Source organism: Simochromis diagramma, unplaced genomic scaffold (genome assembly GCF_900408965.1).
Source record: "Simochromis diagramma unplaced genomic scaffold, fSimDia1.1 OVJJ01000293.1, whole genome shotgun sequence".
In the NCBI taxonomy this organism is placed as follows: Eukaryota; Metazoa; Chordata; class Actinopteri; order Cichliformes; family Cichlidae; genus Simochromis; species Simochromis diagramma.
Genome location: NW_024386801.1, coordinates 25,208,205 through 25,232,663, shown reverse-complemented (window position 1 = coordinate 25,232,663; position 24,459 = coordinate 25,208,205). Strand labels below are relative to the sequence as shown.

The 24,459-nt window shown below is 43.6% G+C and overlaps 1 protein-coding gene across 1 annotated transcript; it reads right to left on the bottom strand.

Annotated features, from left to right (window-relative positions):
* Positions 1-256: 256 nt before the first annotated feature.
* Positions 257-23,908, bottom strand: npy8ar (neuropeptide Y receptor Y8a). The gene is made up of 5 exons (XM_040026794.1): positions 23,600-23,908; positions 4,562-5,082; positions 2,878-3,119; positions 1,348-1,494; positions 257-1,149 (listed from the first exon to the last, which is right to left on the bottom strand). The coding sequence occupies exons 2-5, from the start codon at positions 4,868-4,870 to the stop codon at positions 699-701; spliced, it is 1,149 nt and encodes a 382-aa protein (XP_039882728.1). The 5' UTR covers positions 4,871-5,082; positions 23,600-23,908; the 3' UTR covers positions 257-698.
* Between the last annotated feature and the right edge of the window lie 551 nt (positions 23,909-24,459).

The following is a 24,459-nucleotide window of genomic DNA, read 5'->3' as shown; positions in this document are numbered from 1 at the left end:
TCAGCTGGTCAGTGTGTTGGTCTGTTGGGTGGACAGTCTGTAGGTCAGCTTGTCGGTCTGTCGGGTGGACGGTCTGTGGATCAGGTGCTCCGTCCATCGGTTGGTCTGTGGGTTGTATGATCTTTTGGTCAGCTGGTTTGTTAGTCTGTTGGTTGTATGGTCTTTTGGTTAGCTGTTTGTTCTGTCAGTCAGTCTGTTGGTGGACAGACTGTCCAACCAACAGACTGACCGACAGAACCCACCACTGTGTCTATGACACTAGAATGTCGTTAGAATGTTGCCATTTTGACATGCTGTAGAATGGCTGGTTGCAGCACTCGAACAACATTCGAGAAAAGCTAAAACTAATACCCCTAGTTATAGTAACTAAGGGGCGTGTCTTACTGAAAAGTCCCTGCTACCAGCTCTCCTGCCTCCTCTCTCTTCTGTCACTCAGTAGAGTTACTCTAAACAAGGATTCCTGCTCGTGTTCGGGACTCAAAGCAGCATCGTTCAGCCTCTTCATTCATTCCTGTCACCAAACATTTGGTGACAGGTCAAATCAGCTGTTTATCTCTGGCAGTGAAGTGATGGAACCCAAGCCAAGATGAAGCAGCATTTGATTACACAGTCATCCCAGCCAGCTCTTAGCACACTGCCTCCAGCTGTGAACCGCTGATGAACCACCTGTCAGAAGACAGTTCTCATAGTCCTTGATTTTAGGTGGCAGCTGGTAATGTCTTGGCAAGTATTGCTGAACCGATCTCAGGTCTAGGTGAGGGGATGCACATCGAGCCCATCCTGTTGAGTGACGTTGCTTTGGTCATGCCCTCACTGCCCACGGTGGATAGAGGGAAGCTCTCGTAGCTCTCTGTAGCCCGGTTGCCGCACTGGCAGCGTTGCAGTGTCAACTTCAGCTCCCTCTGGAAGTTGCTGTTGAGGAAGCCGTAAACGATGGGGTTAATGCAGGTAGAGGCCATCGCCGTCAGGTGGCAGGCAGAGAAGACTGTGTCGTGCTGACAGTCTGGGAGGGCCTGGTGGTGCCAATCAAACAGAGTGTTGAAGACATTCAGTGGCAGCCAGCACAGAGCAAAGGCTATGACGATGGCCAGCAGCATTACGTTTATCCTCTGGGCTCCTCGAGTCCTCCTGCTGCGCTCCAGCATGTCCCTGCACAACACAGCATGACATCCATCATCAGACAATCCACCAGGAAATGTCACAGCAAACCTCAAGAAGCATTAACTCACAGCGTAACCACACACAGTATCCACACAGAGCTCTAATCTGACACGATAACACGAACAGTTAAAGATGATGTGGATGAACCGAGTTATCACAGAGTGAGTGAACGGAAAGCTGTGTGACCTGCGACGTCTCAGGCGTAGAAAGATCCGGAGGTAGCAGAGGAGCACCAGCAGAAGGGGCAGGCAGTACTGGAAGATAAGCAGCGAGGTCGTGTAGGCTAGGCGATGCTTGTCTGACGGCCACAGCTCCATACAGATCAAATGATCCCTTAAACAAGACAGACATGGATAATGAAAACGGAAACACTTATTTAACTTTTAGAAGCACTGATTTAGGAAGTTGAAGATATCATGTAACTTCTGCACTAAGCAATATCCCAAAACATCTGTGCCTCAAAATAATATCCCACTGAGCACAACCTTACTGAGGCTGGTGTCCAACCTCTGGTGACAGTTCTGAACATTACTTCACTCCTGACCCAGAAGTTTACCCAATTTTGCTGTGCAAGAAACTGCACAATGACAATAAAAAGCCCTAAGTCTATGTCTGACCCATTTGATGGCATTTTCACCTGCTTGGCATCCAGCGCTAATCTCAGAGGTAACAGAATTTTCACTTAGAGATCGGAAACTAACAGATGTTAACAGATGCTGCCCAGAGGTTCATGAGAGGAAGGCTCTGAAAAAGAGGCTTTTTTCATTTTGTTGACTGAACCTCGTATGAACCGCTTGCTTCTCTGGAACATACATGTTTGGGAATGTACTGAGGATGTACAGGGGTTTACTGGTACTACATTAGTGGCTTTTTTTGAATTTTTACCTGCCTGCACACCAGAATCAATAAAACCAGGTCCCTTCATATCTAAATCATACTCTGTACTCTCACCTTAGAGCAAAGCTGTCTTTGTCTCAGTCCTGTTATCAGGGTCTGAAATCGGCAGGTCCACTCACCTTCTTGCATTAACGTTTTCGGGTTTTAGATGTGCTGATAAGCAGATACAGTGCTGTTCCCTGACTGTCTGAGCCAACAGAAATGCATCTTCAGTTTTCTTGTTAAATGAAGTAAATACAAACTCTTCAGCATCCAGATATGAACCCTGAAGTCTCAGACAGCGTCAGGCTCTGTGGATGAAACACTCTCTGCGTCTCTATCACCAGGCACCAGAGCAGAATTTAAAGAAACTCCAACAAATGCTGACATTCTTCTTCCACAAAATCAGAACTGTAAATAAACACCTCCTTCAGTGACTCTGATGGCCCTGAACCGGTTCTAAAGACTTCAGTTGGTACAGGAACCTCCGAGGATAAAAGGTCTTTCTTAAAGTGTTCATTAAGTATTTCTGACAGGCTAATGTCCAGACGGTCGGATTGAGACACATTCAGGTTCATTTCTTGTGCTGCAGCAGACTTTATTCCCCTGATGAGTTCTGCTGCTGAACGTCTTAGGGCTACGCTGCTTTTAGCTAAATGCAAAACAAGCCCAAGGCGTTTTGGGCTGTGTGACAAATACCGAACATTTCCAAAGAATAAAAATAAACTCTGGGCTTTGAGAAAATCAGTTATGTGTCCTCATAGCTCAGCTCAGCTTCAGTTTAAAATGAAACAGCATCTCTGGACTGAAGCTAAGAAACACCTGTATCCCAGATCTCACCTGAAGGGGTTGGCAGGGAGGCTGATGTTCTGGAATGGGTCATTGGTGAGGATGTTGAAGGAGAGGAAAGGCAGTGAAATGAAGCAGGCAACCAGCCATGTCAGCCCCACAGCCAGATAGGAGTGTCCTGCGGCGGGGGACCAGCCAGTGGGATGGAGGATCAGCTGATGGCGCTCCAAAGCGATCAACACCAGGGAGAAGACCGACACTGTCACCGACATGCACTGAACAAAGGGTGTCACCTGGACGGGCACGAAACACAGCAGAGGTCAAACTGAAGGTGTGGTTATCGAGCTGGCGGTACACTGTGAGAGCGCGGCCCCATGGTCATGACCAGCTCCACCTTCACGCTGTGACATCACACTTTTATCCATTCATCCAAATGTATTCAGTTTCCTCTGTTACATCAGCTGACAGCTTCATGATGACCTCACAGTGAGCAAATGAAGGCAAGTTTTTTTTCTCTTTTAAAATGTGAATGAACACACCTACAGGTGAGCAGGGCAGGCGGTACCTGGTCTGCAGGTAAAGTGCTGCTCGGCCTGCTGGGCACATGAAACACTGCCATGGATGGCTCTCACTTCCGTGTCAGCGTTGTTCTTCATCTCTGCTCCATCAGATCTGGTGCTGCTGAACTTCTAGATCTGTAACATCAGCGGCTCTGAGTTGCTGCTGTTTGCTGTCTAATTTCAGATTTTTATTAAATGAGGTGACACAGACTTGTAATTAAAACCGATCTGTTATCTGTGAAGCCAGAGGCTGCTCAGGCTTTCAGGTGGTCGGTCACTCAGACTGAGAAGCATCATGTTCCTGTGTGGAGCAGACCACCACTTATCCCTCTGCTCCCACAGACATGCTTCCAGAGGAAGAACAAACACAGGCTTGTATCATCCTCTGGTCTCATCTGCGTACCTGACTCATCTGCATCACTAAGCAGTGGAAAGCTAACGGTCTTCATTTATCAACACAACTTTGGAGGATAAAAGGAGTATGCAATCCATGTTCAGGGTGGGCAGAGTCAGCACCTGGACTGCCCCCCCCGGCTCCTTTTTAATTTTACATCTGTCTGACAATGCTGGATGACTCTTATTTTGAAAGTCACTGGAAAGTGCTGGCCAGTGAGCCTGGACCCTTCCTGTCTCAGGTGCCTCAGTGGTAGCTTATCAGGCCGGTGGCCCAGAGTGAGGTTCTGCCAATGTGAAGGTTATGGTTTTATTTTTTATTTAACCAGGAAAAACACACTTGAGATTTAAAATCTGTTTTAAAAGCACGTCCTGTGTTCTGAACACTCATTAATTCAGTGTTCAGCAGTGCAGTCATAAGCTAGCAGCACGTACAGTAGTTAAAATAAAAGAAACAACCATAACTTAGAAACTCCATGTCAACAAAGAATGATTATCTTAGTAAAAGTAAGCATCTAGTGCCAGAAATGAAGCAGATAATATTCAGTTATTCAAGTCCTTTAAAGCTGCCTGAAGAAGAGCAGCTCCTTCAGATACTCCTGCAGCTGACTCCAGGAGGAAGGAGCTGCAGGCTTGTTGTGAAACTGTGCTCAGGCTGACAACACAGCCCTGCAGACAGCTTCTCACAGTCGTCTCTTTATTGTTTTTGAAGGAAAAAGTGATGATTGCACACTGGTAAGTGCTGTTATCCCAGCAGCGGTGAGCGTGTGCGGCACACTGACCTTGCACAGGGCCTCCCCCAGCACCCAACGATCCATCAGCGTGTAGATGACGGTGACGGGCAGACACACGATGCACATAAGGATGTCGGAACACGACAGGTTGGCGATCAGGATGTTGGTGACGTTGCGCAACTCCTGTTGCCGGGCAATGATGAACACCAGACCTGCGTTGCCTAGCAACCCAATGGCAATGACAGCGCTGTATGCCACGATGAGGAATGTTGCCCCGCCTACTGAGGGAGGGCACTGAGAGGTGTCTGCCCAATCGGAGGCCTCCCAGACGTGGAGGACACCGCTGTCGTTGGACATGGCAGGAAGGGAGAGGAGGAGGAAGTAGGGAGCGGGCAACCCAGCGGCGGCGACTCAACTTCCCACAATAAAGAGGATCAGAACACAATGAGGGGCGAGGAGGAAGAGGAGGAGAACAGCACCCAGCTACGTGCTGTGAGGAGTCGGATGATGGAGTCAAATATGGCGTCCTGTGTTTCTTTCCCCGGGGATCAGCTCTGCAGCAGCGTTTTCTGCAAAGAACACAAAACAGCAACGAGTAATAAGATGGAGATGAGGAGCTCTCAGCGGACAGGCAGAGGAGGAGAAAGGTGAAGAGGAGGAGTGAATGAATACATCAGCACATGCTGCTATCTCATGCTGAGCTGCACTCCATCGTCCAGAGACACTCGTTAGCGTACACTGCCAGTGTGGGTGTAATGGCACATTATGCAGCCCAGCTCACTGGGACACACTCTGCAGAAAAACCACTCTCCAACTATCTGACTGTCGGCGTTTGCTAAAACGTTGCAGCGTGAGGGCTGCACTTCAAACAGGAAGCCTAAAAACACTCCTCACGGCCCAACAGTCGCTCCATGTGCACAAGTAGCAGAAAAAAAACAAATCCTAGCTCAGCTCTCCAACAGTCAGACCTTCCAAATCATCAGACTGTAGTTTGCTCTCACCATAACTAATGCAACGATTTAATTTAATTCAGTTTTATTTGTATGGCATCAAATCACAAGAATAACCCTCCGGCAAAATCAGTCTCAGGGACGGGCAGCCGTGTGCACTGACCAGCCAATAACAGCATAACTAAGGAAAGGACTCAGGGTCACCTGATACAGCCCTAACTATATGCTTTAGCAAAAAAGAAACTTTGAAGCCTAATTTTAAAAGTAGAGATAGTGTCTGTCTCCTGAATCCAAACTAGAAGCTGGTTCTACAGTAGAGGGGCTGGAAAGCTGAAGGCTCTGCCTTCCATTCTACTTTTAAATACTCTAGAAACAACAACTAACAGTCTGCGAGTGAAGTGCTCTAATGGGGTGATACAGTACTATAAGGTCTTTAAGATAAGACGGGGCCTAATTATTTATTGATTATTCTTGTATGAAAAGAGCAGGATTTTAAATTCAATTCTGGATTTAACAGGGAGCCAATGAAGGGAAGTCAGTATAGGAGAAATATGCTCTCTCTTTCTAGTCCCTGTCAGTACTCTTGCTGCAGCATTTTGGATTAACTGAAGGATTTTCAGAGAGTTGTTTGGACATCCTGATAATAACGAATCATAGTAGTCTAGCCTAGAAGTACTAAATGCATGAACTACTTTTTCAGTGTCAATCTGAGACAGGATATTTCTAATTTCAGAGATACTGATCAGATGACAGAAAACAATGATGATCCGCTCTGTTCTGCAGCTCCACAAAGCCCCCCTCATTCCGGAGCAGCTCGAGAGCACCCCCTGTGGAGCAGGGAGTCTAGAAAGGTTCTGATGCTAACAACTATAAGCTGAGATCAGCTGCTGATACGCTGTAGCCCTCTGTGGTTTTAAAGAATATCAGAGTTTGAACTGTCATGTATGATATATGTAATGTTCTTACACATGTGCACACAAACTATACACACACCCACACTCAGTATCGTTTTAACGACCCGTGTTCTCACTTATCTGCGACGTGCTGACTTAACGGTTTAATTAAGATACAGCTTTTAGAGCATCAGCTGCTGCAGGCAGCGCGCGTCCTCTGATCACATGCACATCGACACCATCAGCTGTCTGCCTCGCCCACTCTTTCATTTCGCTCTCCACTGACAGCCTTCATCAGCCCGAGGGACTGAGCTGCCACCAAATGAGACACACTCACAGGTGTTTGTGCACAGCCACGCTCTGACTCACTCGCAGCAGCCACCCGCTTGTCATGGCAGCCATCACACAGCTCCATATCTGCTGCTCCCTCGCTCCTGCACAAGAACACTCAGAGATCCACACTGTTTTTAAAATATGCACACGTAAAGCTCCAACACAGGACAGCAGCTTGACAGATGTTGACGAGACAACACCAGTAACATCTGGAAACAATGCGTTTCCTCTGCTGTGCAGAAAAACATAACAAAACATGGCATGTTTATTACATCATCGCCTGAGAACAAATCTTCTGTCGGTCATTATTCACCTGTCTCCAGGCAGGTGTTCCTTCATTCTGTCTAATGGCCAGCAGGGGGCAACTCGTCTGGCTGCAAAATGTAGTTGGTCATATAGAAAAGCCCAACAGAGACCCAAGAGCTGAAAACATCCAAAAGGTGCAACCCAGATCAATCAGTTCCTCTGACATCTGCTGGATGTCAGTTCGGCAAAGACAGTGCCCACAGATCTCTGCGGATTTCATGCAGGAGATTATCAGAAAACCCGACAAGGTTACTGTTAATGTTCCAACAATGAATTTTGCAATGTCTCAACTTGACTCCGCCCACTGTCTGCTCAGCTGGTATGCTACTACATGTGTCCAAAACCAGCTACAGCTGTGGTTTGACAGAAATAGAGAAAATCTTTATTTTATGTCATTTTTTTGACTTTTACTGAAGAAAATTGTGTTGTTTCATCTCCGTGTGATGTATCTGGGTGAACATTACAGCCATGTGCTGAGCCAATTATGCTAAGTTTAGCTAGTAAAATAGTTTGCTAGTGTAGCTCTTGAAATGTCTCATTTCATTTTGATGGTATAAATGTAAAATGATTTCCATTATTGATATTTTACTAAGGTGAAATTTAACTCAGTTGTCTCAAATATTATATTTTAGTTAAAATTCAAGGTATATATATTTCTATTTCATATCCTTTATAACTTGTGACTGCCTAACAGACAAATATTAATATACAGTGACCACTGGCTGAAATCTTTAGTTATATTAAAGGGCAATATCCCAAAGAAATCCCAAAAATTAACTACAAAGATTTGATCCTTGTATGTTTCACATAAAATGGAAATCAGACTGATGCAGTAAATATTCTTTTATTGATGCGAAAACTGGGCAATATAATTTATTTAAGATGTTGAAGATATCAGAGCATTAAACAGGCTGACATTTGGGTAAAAGAGTCTCAAGGGATAGAGATGATACAGAAACATAACATCGTTATAAAATATTGTATTTTACATACATACTTTATGAATGTACAGCTTTTCACAGCTCTTTGAACCTCTTACTTGCATACTTTTCCCACTGAAACCAGCACAATCCCACTGTGATGAAAACAATATTTTGACTAAATATATTCTGGATAAATCAGATCATTATCAAAGTTGTCTATGGTTACTTTTATTTTCTCTTCTTTCCCTGTCAGAACCTGTCCTGCAGGATAAACATCAGTTAGTGGTTCCCTGTATGCAGCTGTTATAGTTTGTGTTGCAAATACACGAAGCAAATATCTGAAAACTGTTTTAAATATTTTCAGCCATCCTTCATGTACAGAGAACAGCTGTCTGTTCTCCCCGTTCTCCTCTTCATCTCTCAGCTGCTGCTGGCTCCTTTTTCTCCTCCTCTTCCTCACACACTGCTGAACCTGTGCTGGTGTTTCATCAGGGATGAAGAGCCTCTGTCCCTTCTCTGTCTCTCCTTACTCTGGACACTTGCAGAAGAAAATCAGCCATGGCAGTTAACAACAAAAGCAGGAGAAGTTTATCAAATATCTGTTAACTTGCAAGATGAAAAAAAGTTTTCTAATAGAATCACATGGACATATTTTTTGTATTTAAATCACACAATCATTTAAAATCCTTCATGCACCAATGCATGAAGGTAGGGCTGCTCAATTAATCGAATTTTAATCATGATTACGATCTGGGCTTTCAACGATCATTAAAAATGACTGAGCCGATTATTAGCCCCTCCCTCATTTATCCGCGAGACCTTAAAGGCCGGTCCGTGAAAATATTGTCGGGCATAAACCGGTCCATGGCGCAAAAAAGGTTGGAGACCGCTGATTAAGAGGACCCGAGGGAAGCTCGGAAAGCTAAGCAGAAGTTATTTGGAGAGGAGAGTGACTGCCGTTGGTTGAAAAGAGAGGTAAAAAAAACTTCAGTGGTGTTGCACACTATTTTATATTATTTTTTAAATTCATTATTCAATACATTGTTATTGTTAACCCTTTAAAGCCGGTCAGAGCAGCACGCTCTGTTTTGCGTAACTATTTTTAAATCCCTGTAGAACCTGAACCGCGTAAGCTAGCGCAATAATTTGTTTTGCATATGAAACCGGAGGAGCTGTACTTACATCTTATGCCATCAGCTTGTCCTAGGTCCCGGTTTCCTTCCACATAAAGCTTTGCAAAAATTGCATAAAAAGCGCTTGCAGGAACAAAAACATAATATTCCAGAAACACGCTTTGCCGATCCGATCAGCTGTTCGTAACACTTCCCACATTGAAACAGACGTCAGCGCGAACTATCACATGTCCGCCATTTCCTGCCCGAAACCGGAAGTGACGTCATTTTCGCGGAAAATGTAGTCTTTTTACTTGTAGGCCTTAAAAGCCTATACTGGTCATGTTTGACTTTTCTGAATAGTTTCTGTGATGCTTAGAACTCGAATTGCACTGCTGGAAATAGTTTATTTTGATGCACATGCTGTTTTCTTTGCAAATTTGCATCATAGGATTGTTTTTTCGTTTTTCCTGCAGTATATAAAAATTGGTGTATCTCCAAAATAAAACTATGAAGACACTCAAAATAAATGTCCTGTTGTTGTAAACTATTTTTTGCAACTTTTTTGTATTTAGTTTTGAGGGATAAACCTCTTAAATTTCTCCAAGTAGAAATATATGTAAAAAAAACAAAAACAATTTTCAATTTTTTTGTAGTTTATTGCACTTTTTTGCAATTAATGTAGTTACTATGGACTTAATGCATACATATTATTAAAATATGGGCTATAATGGTTGTATAGCAACTTGAAATGCTCCCACAAATGGCACTACAACATGTAAAAAAATAATATAAGCTCTGGCGGACTTGGTTCTATGGTAGGTCTTAAAGGGTTAAATAAATATCGTCAAATAATCGAGATCTCAATTTCAGTGAAAATAATCGTGATTATCATTTTTGCCATAATCGAGCAGCCCTACATGAAGGAGTGTTTCCGCAGGTCCTTCCTCCCTGCAGCTGTCAGACTGTACAATCAAAACTGCTCCCAACAATCATAGATGTTTACATCTGCGCTGTAACTGCAATAATTTAATCAACCGATTCGCACTACAACCTGGGTTTGCTTCTTATCTGTAGTTAATTTTATTTAATTTAATAACTGTACAGTACTCCGTTTATAGTAACCATTGTCCTTAATGTAAATATGTAAGAAAAAAAATTGTGTATGTTTCTGTTCTGTGTCCTGTGTACTGTTTGTTTGTATATGTTTCTTTCTGGTTGCTGTTACAATCAAATTTCCCCGTGTGGGACAATTAAAGAGAAATTTAAGAGGGAAAAAAAGAGAAAGGAGAAACAGGACATATGATCCTGCAGAAATGTTGGGCTTTATAACAAAAGTGACATGCTCAAATTGTATGATATAAGCATGACAAACAGCACAGACACAGGAGGAGGACTTCTCCATTTACTGCCTGTCTTATTTATTAGTGGTTTATACAGGATGAGAGCTCATTTAACCATAAACAGCATGGTTGAGTCTGCTTCCTTACCACAGCTCATGGGCCAGACTTTTGGTTGGTTTGTCCTAAAACAACCGAATGTTAGCTACATTGAATTTTTTAAGACTTTTCATTATGCTAAATTTGTTCCGCTGGATATTTTTAATGAGATAAAAAAAACAGTACTTACTTTTAAAAGTTTATTTCTGGATTGCTTCACTTCGACCACCCGCCGTTTTTCTCAAATGATTTTCTTCAACCCTTATTCGCAATGAATCCTGGGATATGGTGGGCCACGAACGATACACCCGGCCCATGCTTCAAATCTGGGGAAAAGGAGGACGCATTTCTGGGCCACATTTGGAGCAACCTTCGAATTTGGACAGCCTTTGTCACCTGCTGTGATGTAATCGGCCTACAAATGTGACCTCCGAAGGATGCGGCCCCTGAATTTCGACACAGCCTAAGACTGGGGTGGCCAACTCCAGGCCTCAAGAGCCAGTGTCCTGCAGGTTTTAGATATCACCCTGGGTCAATACACCTGAATCAAATGATTAGTTCATTACCAGGCCTCTGGAGAACTTCAAGACATGTTGAGGAGGTCATTTAGCCATTTAAATCAGCTGTGTTGGATCAAGGACCCATCTAAAACCTGCAGGACACCGGCTCTTGAGGCCCGGAGTTGGCCACCCCTGGCCTAAGGCTTCAGGTCACAGAGTCCAGAATCCAGTGGCATTGTGGTGGCTGCATCCATGTTTCCCACACAGTCTGTCATGGATGTGAAAAAATGGCCACCTCTCTCTGAGCCTGGTTCTGACTTTTCATCCTGTTAAAAGGGAGGGTTTTTTAGATGTGGGTGGGGAGAATCATGTGACTGCTGGAGTTTCTCTGTATTATTGTAGCATCTTTACCTCACAGTATTAATATTGTGATTTATATAAATATATATAAATGTAAATGAACTAAGTAAAAATGAAACTGAATTGAAGTTAATTGCAGAACAGCTTGCTGGACTCTGTTTTCACAGTAAGAGTCTAGCAGTTTTTCAGTGCAAAAGCAGAGCTTAATGGCTGCAACTCTGAAAGGAAAAAGGGATTCAAAATAAAAGACTGCATCTTTCAGCTCTGGTTCAAATTTCCTACAGCAACTGAAATTAGATTTTTCAGGCTTTATGATAAATTTCTGCCTCATTTCTACCCATAAATGAAAGCGTGTTGATTTGAGTGCCAACTTAAAACAAGTCCTCCAACACACTCGTCAGATGGCTGAACAATGTCTGAACTTCCTTCCTCCCACATCTTCCCATCTGTGACTGACAGCTCACTTTCTGCTGCCGACAGGCTGACGTTCACCCACTGCTTTGAACTCCTCTATGAAACACTGTTAATGGGAACAGTGTGAGAGGCGGCTCTGTCATATCCCACAGCACAGATTCAGAGCAGATTCTGCAGTAAAATTTCAACCTGATCACCATCTCCATCACACATGCCTTCATGTAACTATGAAGAGCTGGTCCATGGAGATAAAAGAAGCCTGGTGGCTCTGGTTCTTCTGTCCACACACAGGATCAAACATGTTGGGTAACTCAGTCCAGAAAAAGGCACAAGTGGGTTCATCTGGCTGCTGTTGGTACTTCAGCTACTTCAGCTGGACTCCTGCAGACGTGAAGCTGATGGGGCTCAAGTTTAGGACAGCCTGAGACGCTCATAGTGTGCACTGATTAAAGCGTGATGGAAGATCGGGGTGACATCATCGTGGTGAATTTAAGAAGGAGAACCAGAATTCCACTCGGGCCATGCATGTGCTGTTTCTGAGCGCATGTCTGAACCTTCGGTGAAGTTATGAAGTCTGGTGCATGACCAGAATCTGTGAAGACGTGGAGGTGCTGCTACTCCGCCTGCAGTTGCCCATTTACCCCCGATGACCTTGCTGATCTTTGATATTTCATTTCTTCTTCCTTTTCTCTTTCCTCAGAACACATTACCTAAGCCGACCTCACTGAGCGGCAGCTGCGCAGAGAATCAGAGCACTCAGACTCTTTGAGTTTACTGAATGTGCACAGTGTAATCTGTGGGCTGCAGAAGAAAGCTGTGCAACAGGGTTGTTCCATCAGAAACTAATCACAGTCAGCTGCTCTTTGCTTAATCAATGATGCATTATGTCCCCTTCACACTGTGAACATGTTCAGCCTCACAGACCCTTCAGGTACACTTGCATAGGTCCACATTTTGGGCTTTTTGCTGCATGTTTGAGCTTCATCAGTCCAGCAGATCTCCACATGAAACTCTGGGTTAAAAAACACATTAAAGCTTTGTGAGAAACTGAACCCAGATCAGTTTTACTACCACTGCAGGCGTCACAGTCTGAAGACCTAATCTGTTTGTTATAGGAGTTGATGATCTCCATAAAAACAGCTGAAATTTGTTCATCACTTCCAAACATTTCACGAACTAAAGAAGTGGTGAGAATCAAAAACGCTGGAAAAAATATCAACGTTTTTTAGGGCTGACATTCTGTAAAATATTCAAAATGTGCATGACAGGTTTGGGTGACTGAGATTATTTATCTTCATGTTCTATGTCACTGGTTAGTACAGCTTACAGCCATGCCATGACCATAGTTCAACCAGAAGGTGCTGAGTTATCAGTTAATGCTTAGCTATCAGATAGACACCAGCTAATCAGTAACATCCAATGAGGATCCTAGAATTTCTTTGAGATGGTCTGTTAGTACAGTAACCTCACAGCAGCGATATTATTAGTCACATGATGTCTAAAAGCACAATCATGGTCCAAAGGTCCAGTTCAGGTGAAGCTAGCAGACAGCTTGCAGCTACAGCATCTGTGTCATCATCCACCTGTCAGTCAGAGAGGCCACACTCCTCATAATGCAAACAGGTGAGTTACAAAAATATCTTCCTTAAACGAATATAATGAAGGTTTAAATTATCTACAGAGACCAAACAGGTTTGTTTTAACATGGAAGTCTATGAGGACGGTCTCACTGCTGCCTCTGCTGGACGTCAGAGGAACTGCAGGTTCTGTTTGGTTTGTTGCTCTCATCATGGGAAAAAATACCGGAACAGGTGCAGAAGCTGCAGCTCACTGTGTGTCGATGTGAGAGGGAACGTCTTGCAGGAAGGAGGTCACCTGCAGCACAGCGTCGAGCCCGTCATGTTTGTGGTCTGTGCAGCAGAGGGGGAGCACGCACACATTAAACCAACAACTTGAATGTGTTTGAGCTTCGAATGTTCAGCACTGAGACGTTCGTGTTGGCTGGGAGCTCTCGGCGCTCTGAGGCTGCTTTCTGCTGGAAGAGTGTGTTCTGGCTGCACGGATATAAATAACTTGTGTTTCTCTGAGTATGGAAGTGGGACAGCCACACAGCAGAGCCATGAAATCTGAGCTGGATTAAGCTATGAAGGTTTCCTTTGTGCGGAGGCGGGTGAGGACAGCCATCACAGAGGTCACGTCTTGATGTTTGATATCAGTTCGATGTGGCAGATGATTCCAGAGGGCTGATGCTTTCGTCTTAGCGCCGGCTTCGTGCCATCGAGTTTGCATGTATGCAGACGGTGGTGCCTGCGGGCCGGCGAGCTGTCTGTCTCCGCCACGTCGCAGAGCTCAGATTGTTGGCATGACCGGGCGGTCAGTGGGGGTGAAATGATCCTTCAGGTTTAATGTCTGTTAGGATTGAAAGTGTCTTTAAAGCTAAGGGAAAAAACTTCTCATAATGAATATGAAGCTGGGAAGGGAAGGGTGGGATGCAATTCAAGGACACACAAAGAGGAAGAAATCTCTGCTCATGTGCTCACCACACTATTGCAGATGGCGTACTCACACTTCCTGGTTATTCTTACATGTTTGGTGAAGTCACAGATGGAAGTACAGTGAGGGCTAAAAGTATTGGAACAGTAAACCGATTACACGGAGACCCGCAGACTTTCTTATTTGAAAAGTGTCAGTCAGGTTTCAGAGCTCATCACAGCACAGAAACACCTTTAGTGAAGGTTACAAATGATCTTCTTATGGCCTCTGACAGTGGACTCATCTCTGTGCTTGTCCTGCTAGACCTCAGTGCAGTGTTCAATACTGTTGACCATAATATTCTATTAGAACGATTAGAGCACACTGTAGGTGCTAGGACCAATTCTTTTTACATTATACATGCTTCCCTTAGGCAGTATCATCAGAAGGTCTAGCATACATACATACACTGCTATGCTTATGACACCCAACTTTATCTATCCATGAAGCCAGATAACACACACCAATTAGTTAAACTGCAGGAATGTCTATAAGACATAAAGACCTGGATGACCTCTAATTTTCTGCTTCTAAATTCAGATAAAACTGAGGTTATTGGACTCGGCCCTGAAAATCTTAGAAATATGGTATCTAAACAAACTCTTACTTTAGATGGCATTACCTTGGCCTCCAATAACACCATGAGAAACCCTGGAGTCATTTTTGACCAGGATATGTCCTTCGATGTGCATATTAAACAAATATATAGGACTGCTTTCTTCTATCTGTGCAATATCTCTAAAATTAGAAATATCCTGTCTCAGAGTGACGCTGAAAAACTAGTTCATGCATTTATTACTTCTACTGTAATTCCCTGCTATTAGGATGTCCTAAAAACTCTCTGAAAAGCCTTCAGTTAATACAGACCTTCCCAAAGTGTGGGGCCCGCCCCCTAGGGGGGGCGCAGAGCCATTGCAGGGGGGGCGCGGCATGAAAAGGGAAAAAAAAAACAAAACCCCAACAACGCTTGGACACTGCTAGAACGGGGCGCCTACACAAATGCAAAGCAGGAGATGAAGCATCGCCAAATATGTTTCCAAACCAACTTCCTTCCAAGCCAAAGACTAGAAAATATGGTGAAGCATATCTTCCCTTTGGTTTCACCTGCACAAGTGCCGAGGTAGGTCTCCCCTGCAGAATTGGTTTTCCCTTCAAATCACGGACAAACAGTATCCCACAGTTGTTTATGTTTTTAAATCCATTTTCCACAGAGAGGCATTTTTTTTGAAAAATGTATTGATTGCAATGTTGAATATTATTACACAGGAAAAAAAACAACTACATGTAAAATAATCACACTGTGATGCCTCTGCCTTTCTAAATAGAGGGACAGTAACTGCGTGTTTATATGTAAGCGTGTAAAACCTGAAGATAGAGACAAAATACTGTTAATCTGACTATCTGCCATTCTGCAATTCATCTCATGTAAGCAATAACGTGGCGCACAGCTGACGTAAAAAAAAGGCGCATACCTTTGACGTTGCATGACGAACTTTGTATTCCTTGTCCACACATAAACGCAAAAAATGAGTTTTAAAAAAATCTCAGTTTTCGGTGATTCGAAACGCCGTTTACGTGTGGACGAAACAGCTGCGTTTTCAAAAATACCCGTGTAGGTGCGGACTAGAGCTGGGCGACATAAGATTTTTTCATATCACGATATGTTTTTTTTTTTCATTTCAGGCTATAACGATATCTATCACGATATAAGCCAAATAACTATATTTGTAAGATTTAAATGTGCCGTTGCTCACAAGTAAAATGTGAAATAATCAGCAGCTTGTTTTTATTTAAATATTTATTTCCCATAATAAGTTCAACAGGGTAGATGTACTTAAGGAACATGAGACTTTTTCAGATAAATAAAGGCAAATATTGCAAACTACACAAAAGGCAGCCGCTAAAGCGTTTAAGTTTCAAAATAGAACAAACGAAACAGACTACTAAATTGTCAATTCCACTTAGAAACAAAATATTAATTCTAAAAATAAATCTTAGTTTGTTTTACAGAAGAACAGACAAAACTGACTAACTTTTGTCAATATCAAATAAACTGAGAACTAAAAGGAAATTCTCAATCTCTCCTTGTTGTATAGCTTAGCTTTTCAAACAGTTTTAACAGTTACTTTAGTCTGACAAAAGCCGAATGACGAATTAGCGCTTCCAGTCAGAGACTGAGGCTACGTCCACACGTACACGGGTATTTTTGAAAACAGAGATTTTCCGTTTTCGTTTTAAAAAATAATCCCGTCCACACATAAAGGCAGAAATGAAGGAAAACGCTGCTATGAACATGCCAAAGCAGCAGGTGGCGCTAGATTCCTAACCGTGCAGAAATGTTGGCCAATCAGAAGTCTAGAAGCCTCGGTGGGAAAAAGTAAACAAAGCTGGGGCATAGAAGCAGAGCCGAGTCGTATGTGTGGAGGGACAGTAACTGTGTGTATATGTAAGCATTTAAACACTGCAGAGAGTAGAATTAACAGTAACAGTATTGTAGAAATTCATTTCACCGAAACAATAACGTGGCGCACAGTGTGACATCAAAAAATGCGCACACCTTTGACACTGCGTTTTCTCCATTTTTCTAGTCCACACGTAAATGCAAAAACTGAGTTTTCAAAAATATCCACCCTGGCCGGAGTTTTTAAAAATCTTCGTTTTCAGTGACCAAAAACGCCGTTTACGTGTGGACGAAAGGTGCAAACGCATAGAAAAATCTGCATTTTCAAAAATACCCGGGTACGTGTGGACGTAGCGCATGCACCAGTTTATTGTATTTCCAGACTTGCTTTCGGCACAATTTACAGTGCACGCTACTCTGTTTTTTGTCAGACTTGAAATAGCCGAAATACCTTCACACTACGGAACTTCTATGGCTCTTCCGTTCGACAATCTCTCCAGCATTGGAACCATCATCTGTTTTCTCTTCAGTAACCTTCGGTCACGCTCGGTTGATTTTTCTAGTCGGCACACTCATTTCCTCCGTTACCCGGGCGGTATGGTGGCTGGCTGCTTCCCAAACAAATACACATGTGCGGCTTGGCACTTGTGCTGTACGTAACAAGTCACGTGACGTGACGCTGCGGCTGTGATTGGTTCGGCTCTGCGCTACTTAATTTGGATTGGCTGTTCTTCTTCTTTTTTTTTTTTTTTTTTGTAAAGAGGACAAGAGCGGCGAGGTCTATCGCGATAGTTTGATTTTTCTATCGAGAAAAAGTTATATCGCGATACATATCGTTATATCGCCCAGCTCTAGTGTGGACGTAGCGTAAAAGAGTTAGTTTTAGATTCCGCTTAAAAGGCAGGTGACCCTGAATCCTTCCTTTAGTTATGCTGCAGTAGGTTTAGGTTGCTGGGGGATTCCCATAATGCATTGAGTATTTCTTCTTAGGTCACCTTTCTCACTCACTATGCATTAATAGACCTCTCTGCATTGAATCATTAGTTGTTATTAATCTCTGTCTCTCTTCCACAGCATGTATTTATCTTGTCTTCCTTCTCTCACCTCAACCGGTCGCAGCAGCTGGCCGCCCCTCCCTGAGCCTGGTTCTGCCGGAGGTTTCTTCTTTTTGAAGGGGAGTTTTTCCTTCCCACTGTAGCCAAAGTGCTTGCTCATAGGGCGTCATATGATTGTTGGGTTTTTCTCTGTATGTATTATTGTAGGGTCTACCTTACAATATAAAGTACCTTGAGGCAGCTGTTGCTGTGATTTGGTGCTATATAACTAAAACTGAATTGAGCTGAATTGAGAGCTCTGCAGCACCAAATGGATGAATGGATGGACAGACAAGTGGAGATTCCACATACCGGTGATGAGTAGGTGAACATGTCCTGCAGCCCGCGGGTCGTGCTCACGGCTGAGAATCAGAACGGCACTCTGTTGGTAATCCGCCCCAACAGAAGATTTCTAGTCAAGCCCAATTCCATCAGAGCCAATGCCTGTCGGTCCAGCCCCTCTAATGCTTTTATAACAGAACAATTCAGGAACAGGGATGCTAAAAGACACAAAGACAGCCCACTGCTTTCTCATTCACTGCTGTAATTACGTCTTGGTTTAGGCTGAGGGGTGGCGAGGGTGACCATTACACTCCTAAAGGCAGCAGGAAGGAGCTAATCTGCTCACTTCCTCCAGCAGCTGTGAGATAAATACAATTAGCATGATGATGAAAATGATTCCAGAGATGTTCTCATCCCGAACGAACAATCCTACTCTCAATAGCTCAGCATGCACACAGTAAGAGTGATCACTGAACAGAATCAACTTTTAGGGATTTACTTACCTGGATAATGCATCAAAACATGTGATGATTCATCTTAATCACTTAGAAATTAAAAATAAATCAAATCAAAGCAGGCGCCCCCTGTTGGATAGTAGACCCACCTCTATCATGCTGAAATCCACGCAGGTGTTCAGACTTTGAAGACCGTTTTTATTTTCTTCAGCTTCTCATTTTGGGACGACGGCGTGATTAACAAGCCCGATGGCATCCTGGTTACCGAGGGACGAGCGGCAGGATGATTAATGGTGTTTCCATCAAGTGCCATGTTCCACTGACTCACAGCATGTGGCTCAGCTCTCACAGACACCTCACGGTGAGGTGATCTACATCAGGTGTTATCCTGGAGGCATAAATCCTCAGAAACCAAAGACAGATCCTCCAGAGCCGGACAGAACACCCAGGGGGGATCTCATCACTAAAACCATTAGTGAGTGAATCAGGAGTGCGAGGCATGTTTCACGTGTTTTTCACTGAAGATGTCTCTAAACACAATTGTGTTTTATTGAGGCGATGTTGATGCCACCACATCATCGTTCACCGACATTTCACTGATGTAAAGATGGCCGGCTGAGAAACGATCAGACTTTTACTTACAAGAGAACGAGAAGGTCCTCCGGCTGTGACAGCACCCCAACAGACTGACCATGACAACGAAGTCATGGAAGCTCACCTGTCACCAGTCACATGGCAGGATAACAGGAAGTCTGCTTTTCTGAAAATGTGACTAGAAGACATTTTCACTTCCTGGATTTCACTTCCTGGTTGATACTTCCTGGTTTTTGGTGAGTTTGGTGAGTTTCTTTAGTGTTTTGAGCTTCTCGTTAGAGTTGTTTTTTTCTGTGATATTTCCTCTGAATCATGTTTCACAGCTGTCTTTTGTTGAGGACATGCAGTTGTAGTTTGGACTTTATCCTCTGGACTTTCAAACAAGCCAATGATAAGCCTCCAGTGTTCAGGTCCTCTCTACACCACATTTGAACCTGACCTCCAAAATAAAAGCAGAACAGACAAATCATCACAGCACATTCAGCTACCGAGACATTTCACTGAGAACCACAAATTTCCGTAGACCTCAGACAGCTGCAGGTCTGAGGAGCTCGGGGGGCTCAGATGTTCCTGAGCAGCCCTGAGTGACTCAGCAGTGAGCAGACTGTGGCTTCTAACAGATTTCATGCCTGTTTTCTTTGTGTCATCGGTGAGTGGCCGTGGGCCGGCGTAAAACACCAGTCCAGCGGGCCGAGCTGACGCTGATGTCAGCTGACAGGAGGATGTAACGCTCAGAGCACTCGCTGACGCTCAGGCTGCCCTGACTCTATCGCTGTGTGCAGAACGGATTCTTTCAATTTATTTCTGGAGAATTCACTTCTGTGATAAACTCACTGCATCACTGTGATGTCACATCCTTCCCTGTAGGAAAACTGTTAAAATCATTTACATAGTCTGTCTTTCGTTTTGCTTTTCGATCCAAATCAAATCATTTGGTCAGCTCCAAACTCTTCATAGGGACAGGAGCAGGAAGTCCGAGACAGGAACAGGAAGTCCTGGAGATCAAGTGCAAACGCTCACTGCTGAGCTTCATGAGCTCAGGTGAAGCCAGGCGTCACACCGCGTCCTGGATGTTTGTTTCCGCTTTGTCAGTCTGATGCCATGTTAAAGGTCTTCCTTCATTCATAATCACTGCTGTGCTGCAGTTCAAAGGTCAAACAGAATCTGTGGCAGCGACCGAGCAGCTGAAGTTTCTAACATGGTGAATGCTCACCGAGAAGACGGATGCAGCTCAATGGGACAAACAGGCGACCCACAGCTGTAAGGATAAAGCTGCAAAAACTGCAAAACACACACACACCTTACTGTTTATGTTTGAATTTCAGTCCTGGTCCTGCAAACATGAACCTTTTTACTTTTTTTAACAGTCCAAAGAAGAGAAATCTGAAAACACAGAAACTGAACTCAAAGAGCACATGCAGATGATCCACAGGAGGACAGGACTATTCATACACACCAAGGGCCGATCAGTGGACGGGCAAACAGGAGACGAATGAGCCACTGCTGAACAGTAAGTAAAAGTTCAACCTAGACATAGCAGACAAAAACTACCACAGTAAAATGTGAAAAACCAAGGAAACTAAAGTAGTCACACAGACTCTGAACAGATGATCAGAAACTGAAATCATAAAACCCAAAGACCATCACTACTGAGTGCTCAGTAACATCCACATAAAACCCTAGAATTTAAATCTGACATGGAGCTCCACCTTCTTGAACGCTCTGTTAGTACAGTAACCTCACAGCAGTCATATTATTGGTCCCATGATGTCATTAATATTACTCTAAAATTCTCCAACAACAGAAACACAGTCCAGAGATCCTGTTAGCAGACAGCTAGCAGCTACAGCCGCCTGTGTCACCATCCACCTGTCAGTGAAAGAGGCCACGCCCCTAATGTTGTAGACTTGAATACAGTGTACAATACTGTGGTAGAGTGGATTACAAGTCCTCATTCACAGCAAGGAGTTTAACGGCAGTCAGTCCGTTGTTCTCCACCCGTCCATCCACTCGGCAGCCTCCCTCTGTCTGAGCCTCGCAGCTTCATCAGTCCAGCAGATCTCCACATCAAACTTTCAGGCCTGAAACACTCGGTTCAGCTCTGATAGAAACTGAACCCAGATCAGTTAACCCTTTAAGACCTACCATAGAACCAAGTCTGCCAGAGCTTATATTATATTTTTACATGCTGTAGTGCCATTTTTGGGAGCATTTCAAGTTGCTATACATCAATACAACCATTATAGCCCAAATTTTAATAATATGTCTGCATTAAGTGCATAGAAATTACATAAATTGCAAGAAAGTGCAATAAACTACAAAAAAATTGAAAACTGTTTTTGTTTTTTTAACATATATTTCTAATTAGAGAAATTTAAGAGGCTTATCCCTCAAAACTGTAAATACAAAAAAGTTGCACAAAATAGTTTCCCACCACAGGAAATTTATTTTGAGTGTCTTCATAGTTTTATTTTTGAAATACACCAATTTTTATATACTGCAGGAAAAATGACAATAAATATTAAAATGCAAATTTGCAAAAAAGCAGCATATGCATCAAAATAAACTATTTCCAGCAGTGCAATATGAGTTCTAAGCATCCCAGAAACGACACAGAAAGTCATAAAGTCAAACATAACTTTTAGAAACACCAGTATAGGCTCATGAGGCCCTGATGGTAAAAAACTACATTTCCGCGAAAATGACGTCACTTCCGGTTTCGGGCAGGTAATGGAGGACATGCGATAGCTCACGCTGACGTCTATTCTAACGTAGGAAGTGTTATGAACAGCTGATCGGATCGGCAAAGTGTTAGCTTACGTGGTTGCAGTTATACAAGGATTTAAAAGTAATTGCGCAAAACGGAGCGTGTCCGCAGTTTGAGGACTGAACCTGGTCTCTGAACAAATGTGTGATCATCTGTCCGAGTCTGAACGACCTGCAGCACTTTGACCCATTTCTGATCACTCACAGCGTGCATTCTGGGTAAACCTTCAGGGTCAGATCAGCAGGTGGGACAGGTGTCAGCTCTGGTGGGAGCAGGTCAAAAGTCATTTAAAGTCCAGGATCACCTTCCAGCTGTGATTATTATGGACTCTACAGTGGTGCTGTTCTGCTACTGACGCTACAAACTTAGAAAAGTGCAGAAAGACGTCAACGAGTCCAAGCCAGCCGGAGCTTCACGCTCCCCGTCCCTCTTGGAGTCTGCTGCCCTGACAGGCAGGACTTTACCAATCGCTTCCAGCCTGAAGACAGAAGCCTGACACCACCCTCCAGCTTCACCCACCTGCAACACCTGAACCAAGGGTGTTTCGAACCTCGGCTTCATGTAAATAAGAAGTGTGACTGTTTTTAAACTGAAGAGTGTGGAAGAAAAGCAGAGTGAGGTAGGCGGTCATAGGCTCATAGGAGGTCACATGACTGTCAGGGTTTTCTCTGTGTTCTCTGTATGATTGCAGTCTTTACAGTACAAAGTGCCCTGCGGGGAGCGCTGTTGTAATTTGGCGTTGTATAAATAAAACTGAATGAAGTGTGCAGAACAAACGTGTGGATCAGTCTGGTCGCTGCTTCATTTCCTCACACAGGTGCGGCGTTCTCTCGAAATCAAACCGTGACATTGAACTGATGATTAAAATGATGCTGATTATGTTAACAAGATGAGGGAAGCACTCCACAGACATCAATGCCTTTAATGTGGAAGCACAAACGCGCTCGGCACACAAACACATAAAATTAAATGTCATCATTAAGAGACAAAAAAAGAGAAAGAAGCCGATCAACGTGTCGCATATTTACAAGTATAATAAAAAAATAATTATTGTTTGAGCCATTTAATATCCTCTCCAACTGACTATTATGACAAGGATGCTGATGCCAGTAAATATTAAATACATTTTTAAATCTTATAAAATACACACCAAAGAACAAAGGCAGAAATGAAGTGCAGGCACTGAATGTATGAAATGGGACTGAAGCGATGTTGTTTTACCTCCCCTTTAACCTTCTATTTTAATAATTTATTCATTATGAAAAATGTCTGTTTTGTACTGAAGTCCCTGTTTGCTCACTATTAATTAATTAATTTATTAATTAATTAGTTTGTTTGTCTGTTTCCTCCTTCAGTGAGTGAACTACAGGGATGTCACTACATAAACTTTATTCTTCATTTGTGTCACATTTTACAGTGGATGTTATGGTTATTTTCAGTGTGGTTTCTGGTGCCTGTAAAAGCATTTTAATCATTTTAATCAGTAATTTGTTGACGTCATGATTTTTGGGGGCACTTTCGGTCTTCCATATTTTAACTTTTGAGATGAATTTCTGTCCGTGCACGTGAGCCTTTATGTCTCACGCTTTGATCGGAAGGTGAACACACAGCACATCTCTGAGATCACTTCTCTGGGTGCACGCGCGAAATGCCAACACGTTCACATGACTCACATTTAAATGGACGCAGCTGCAGTCCTGCACAGAGACACAAAGCGTCAAAGATCCTCACCTGAGCTGAGCTTACACCTGGAGCGCGGTTCCCGTCAGTCCTGCCTCTGTGCTCGGCGCAGGGGCTGCTGCTGCCTGCGGTACACAGCTGAAAGAAGCTGCCGCCGTGTTTGGGAGGAGAAGAGCGGGAGAAGTGGAGCAGTCACCCATCTGCGGAGAGGCGCCTGTGAGCTCCGCACGGAGAGGCGGCCGCTCGGAGAGTGAGCAGGAGGAGCTCCAACCAGTGTGGAGTCAGAGGGAGGGAGGGAGCAGTGACAACAGAGCAGCTTTACCCAGGGTCGTAAACACGTTTAAGGAGGCCTGAGTCTGAGGGGGCCCTCAGCATCTGGTCGCTGAGGGGGAAGCTGAACATTTACGGCATCCATGCCAGTCATTTCATGGATTAATCCCACATTTTACTACCCTGACAAATACACAAACTTTATTCTGAAAAACTGGAACACATGATCTGAAGGCGTGTTTCCTTTACCCACCCCATCAGTAAAACACTCACTCCACACACCACAGTCAGTTTCAACCCATCTACAGTGCTGGGGACGTTAAGTAATCCATCACCTTTCCTAAAGTAATCCACCATATTACTTAATTACTTGGCAGGGAAGTAATTAGTTACACTTCTGCAATAGCTTTCTTTCTCATTACCGTTGGGATTAAATAATTTGCAGTGCCTCCCTTTTTATTAATAAGTGTTATAAAGTTATATAGTTTAGTATTAAGTGGACACAGCCCTGAAAAATAAAGGCATGAGACCATGTGTCCTTGGGGAGTAGAAAGCCGTAGACTCTCACTCACGCTTGCCTGGGAAAAGTAGATAAGAGGGGACCATCTCTAGTGGAAAGTTACGGAGACACTGTTGTTTAA

What these genes read in the sequence shown, in the direction of transcription:
- npy8ar (XM_040026794.1), bottom strand. Translation starts at nt 4,870, where the DNA reads ATGTCCAACGACAGCGGTGTCCTCCACGTCTGGGAGGCCTCCGATTGG. An exon ending in CTCCCTGCCAACCCCTTCAG is followed by an intron (nt 1,495 to 2,877) that starts GTGAGATCTGGG and finishes GTCTTGTTTAAG; the next exon opens with GGATCATTTGATCTGTATGG. An exon ending in CTACGCCTGAGACGTCGCAG is followed by an intron (nt 1,150 to 1,347) that starts GTCACACAGCTT and finishes TGTGTTGTGCAG; the next exon opens with GGACATGCTGGAGCGCAGCA.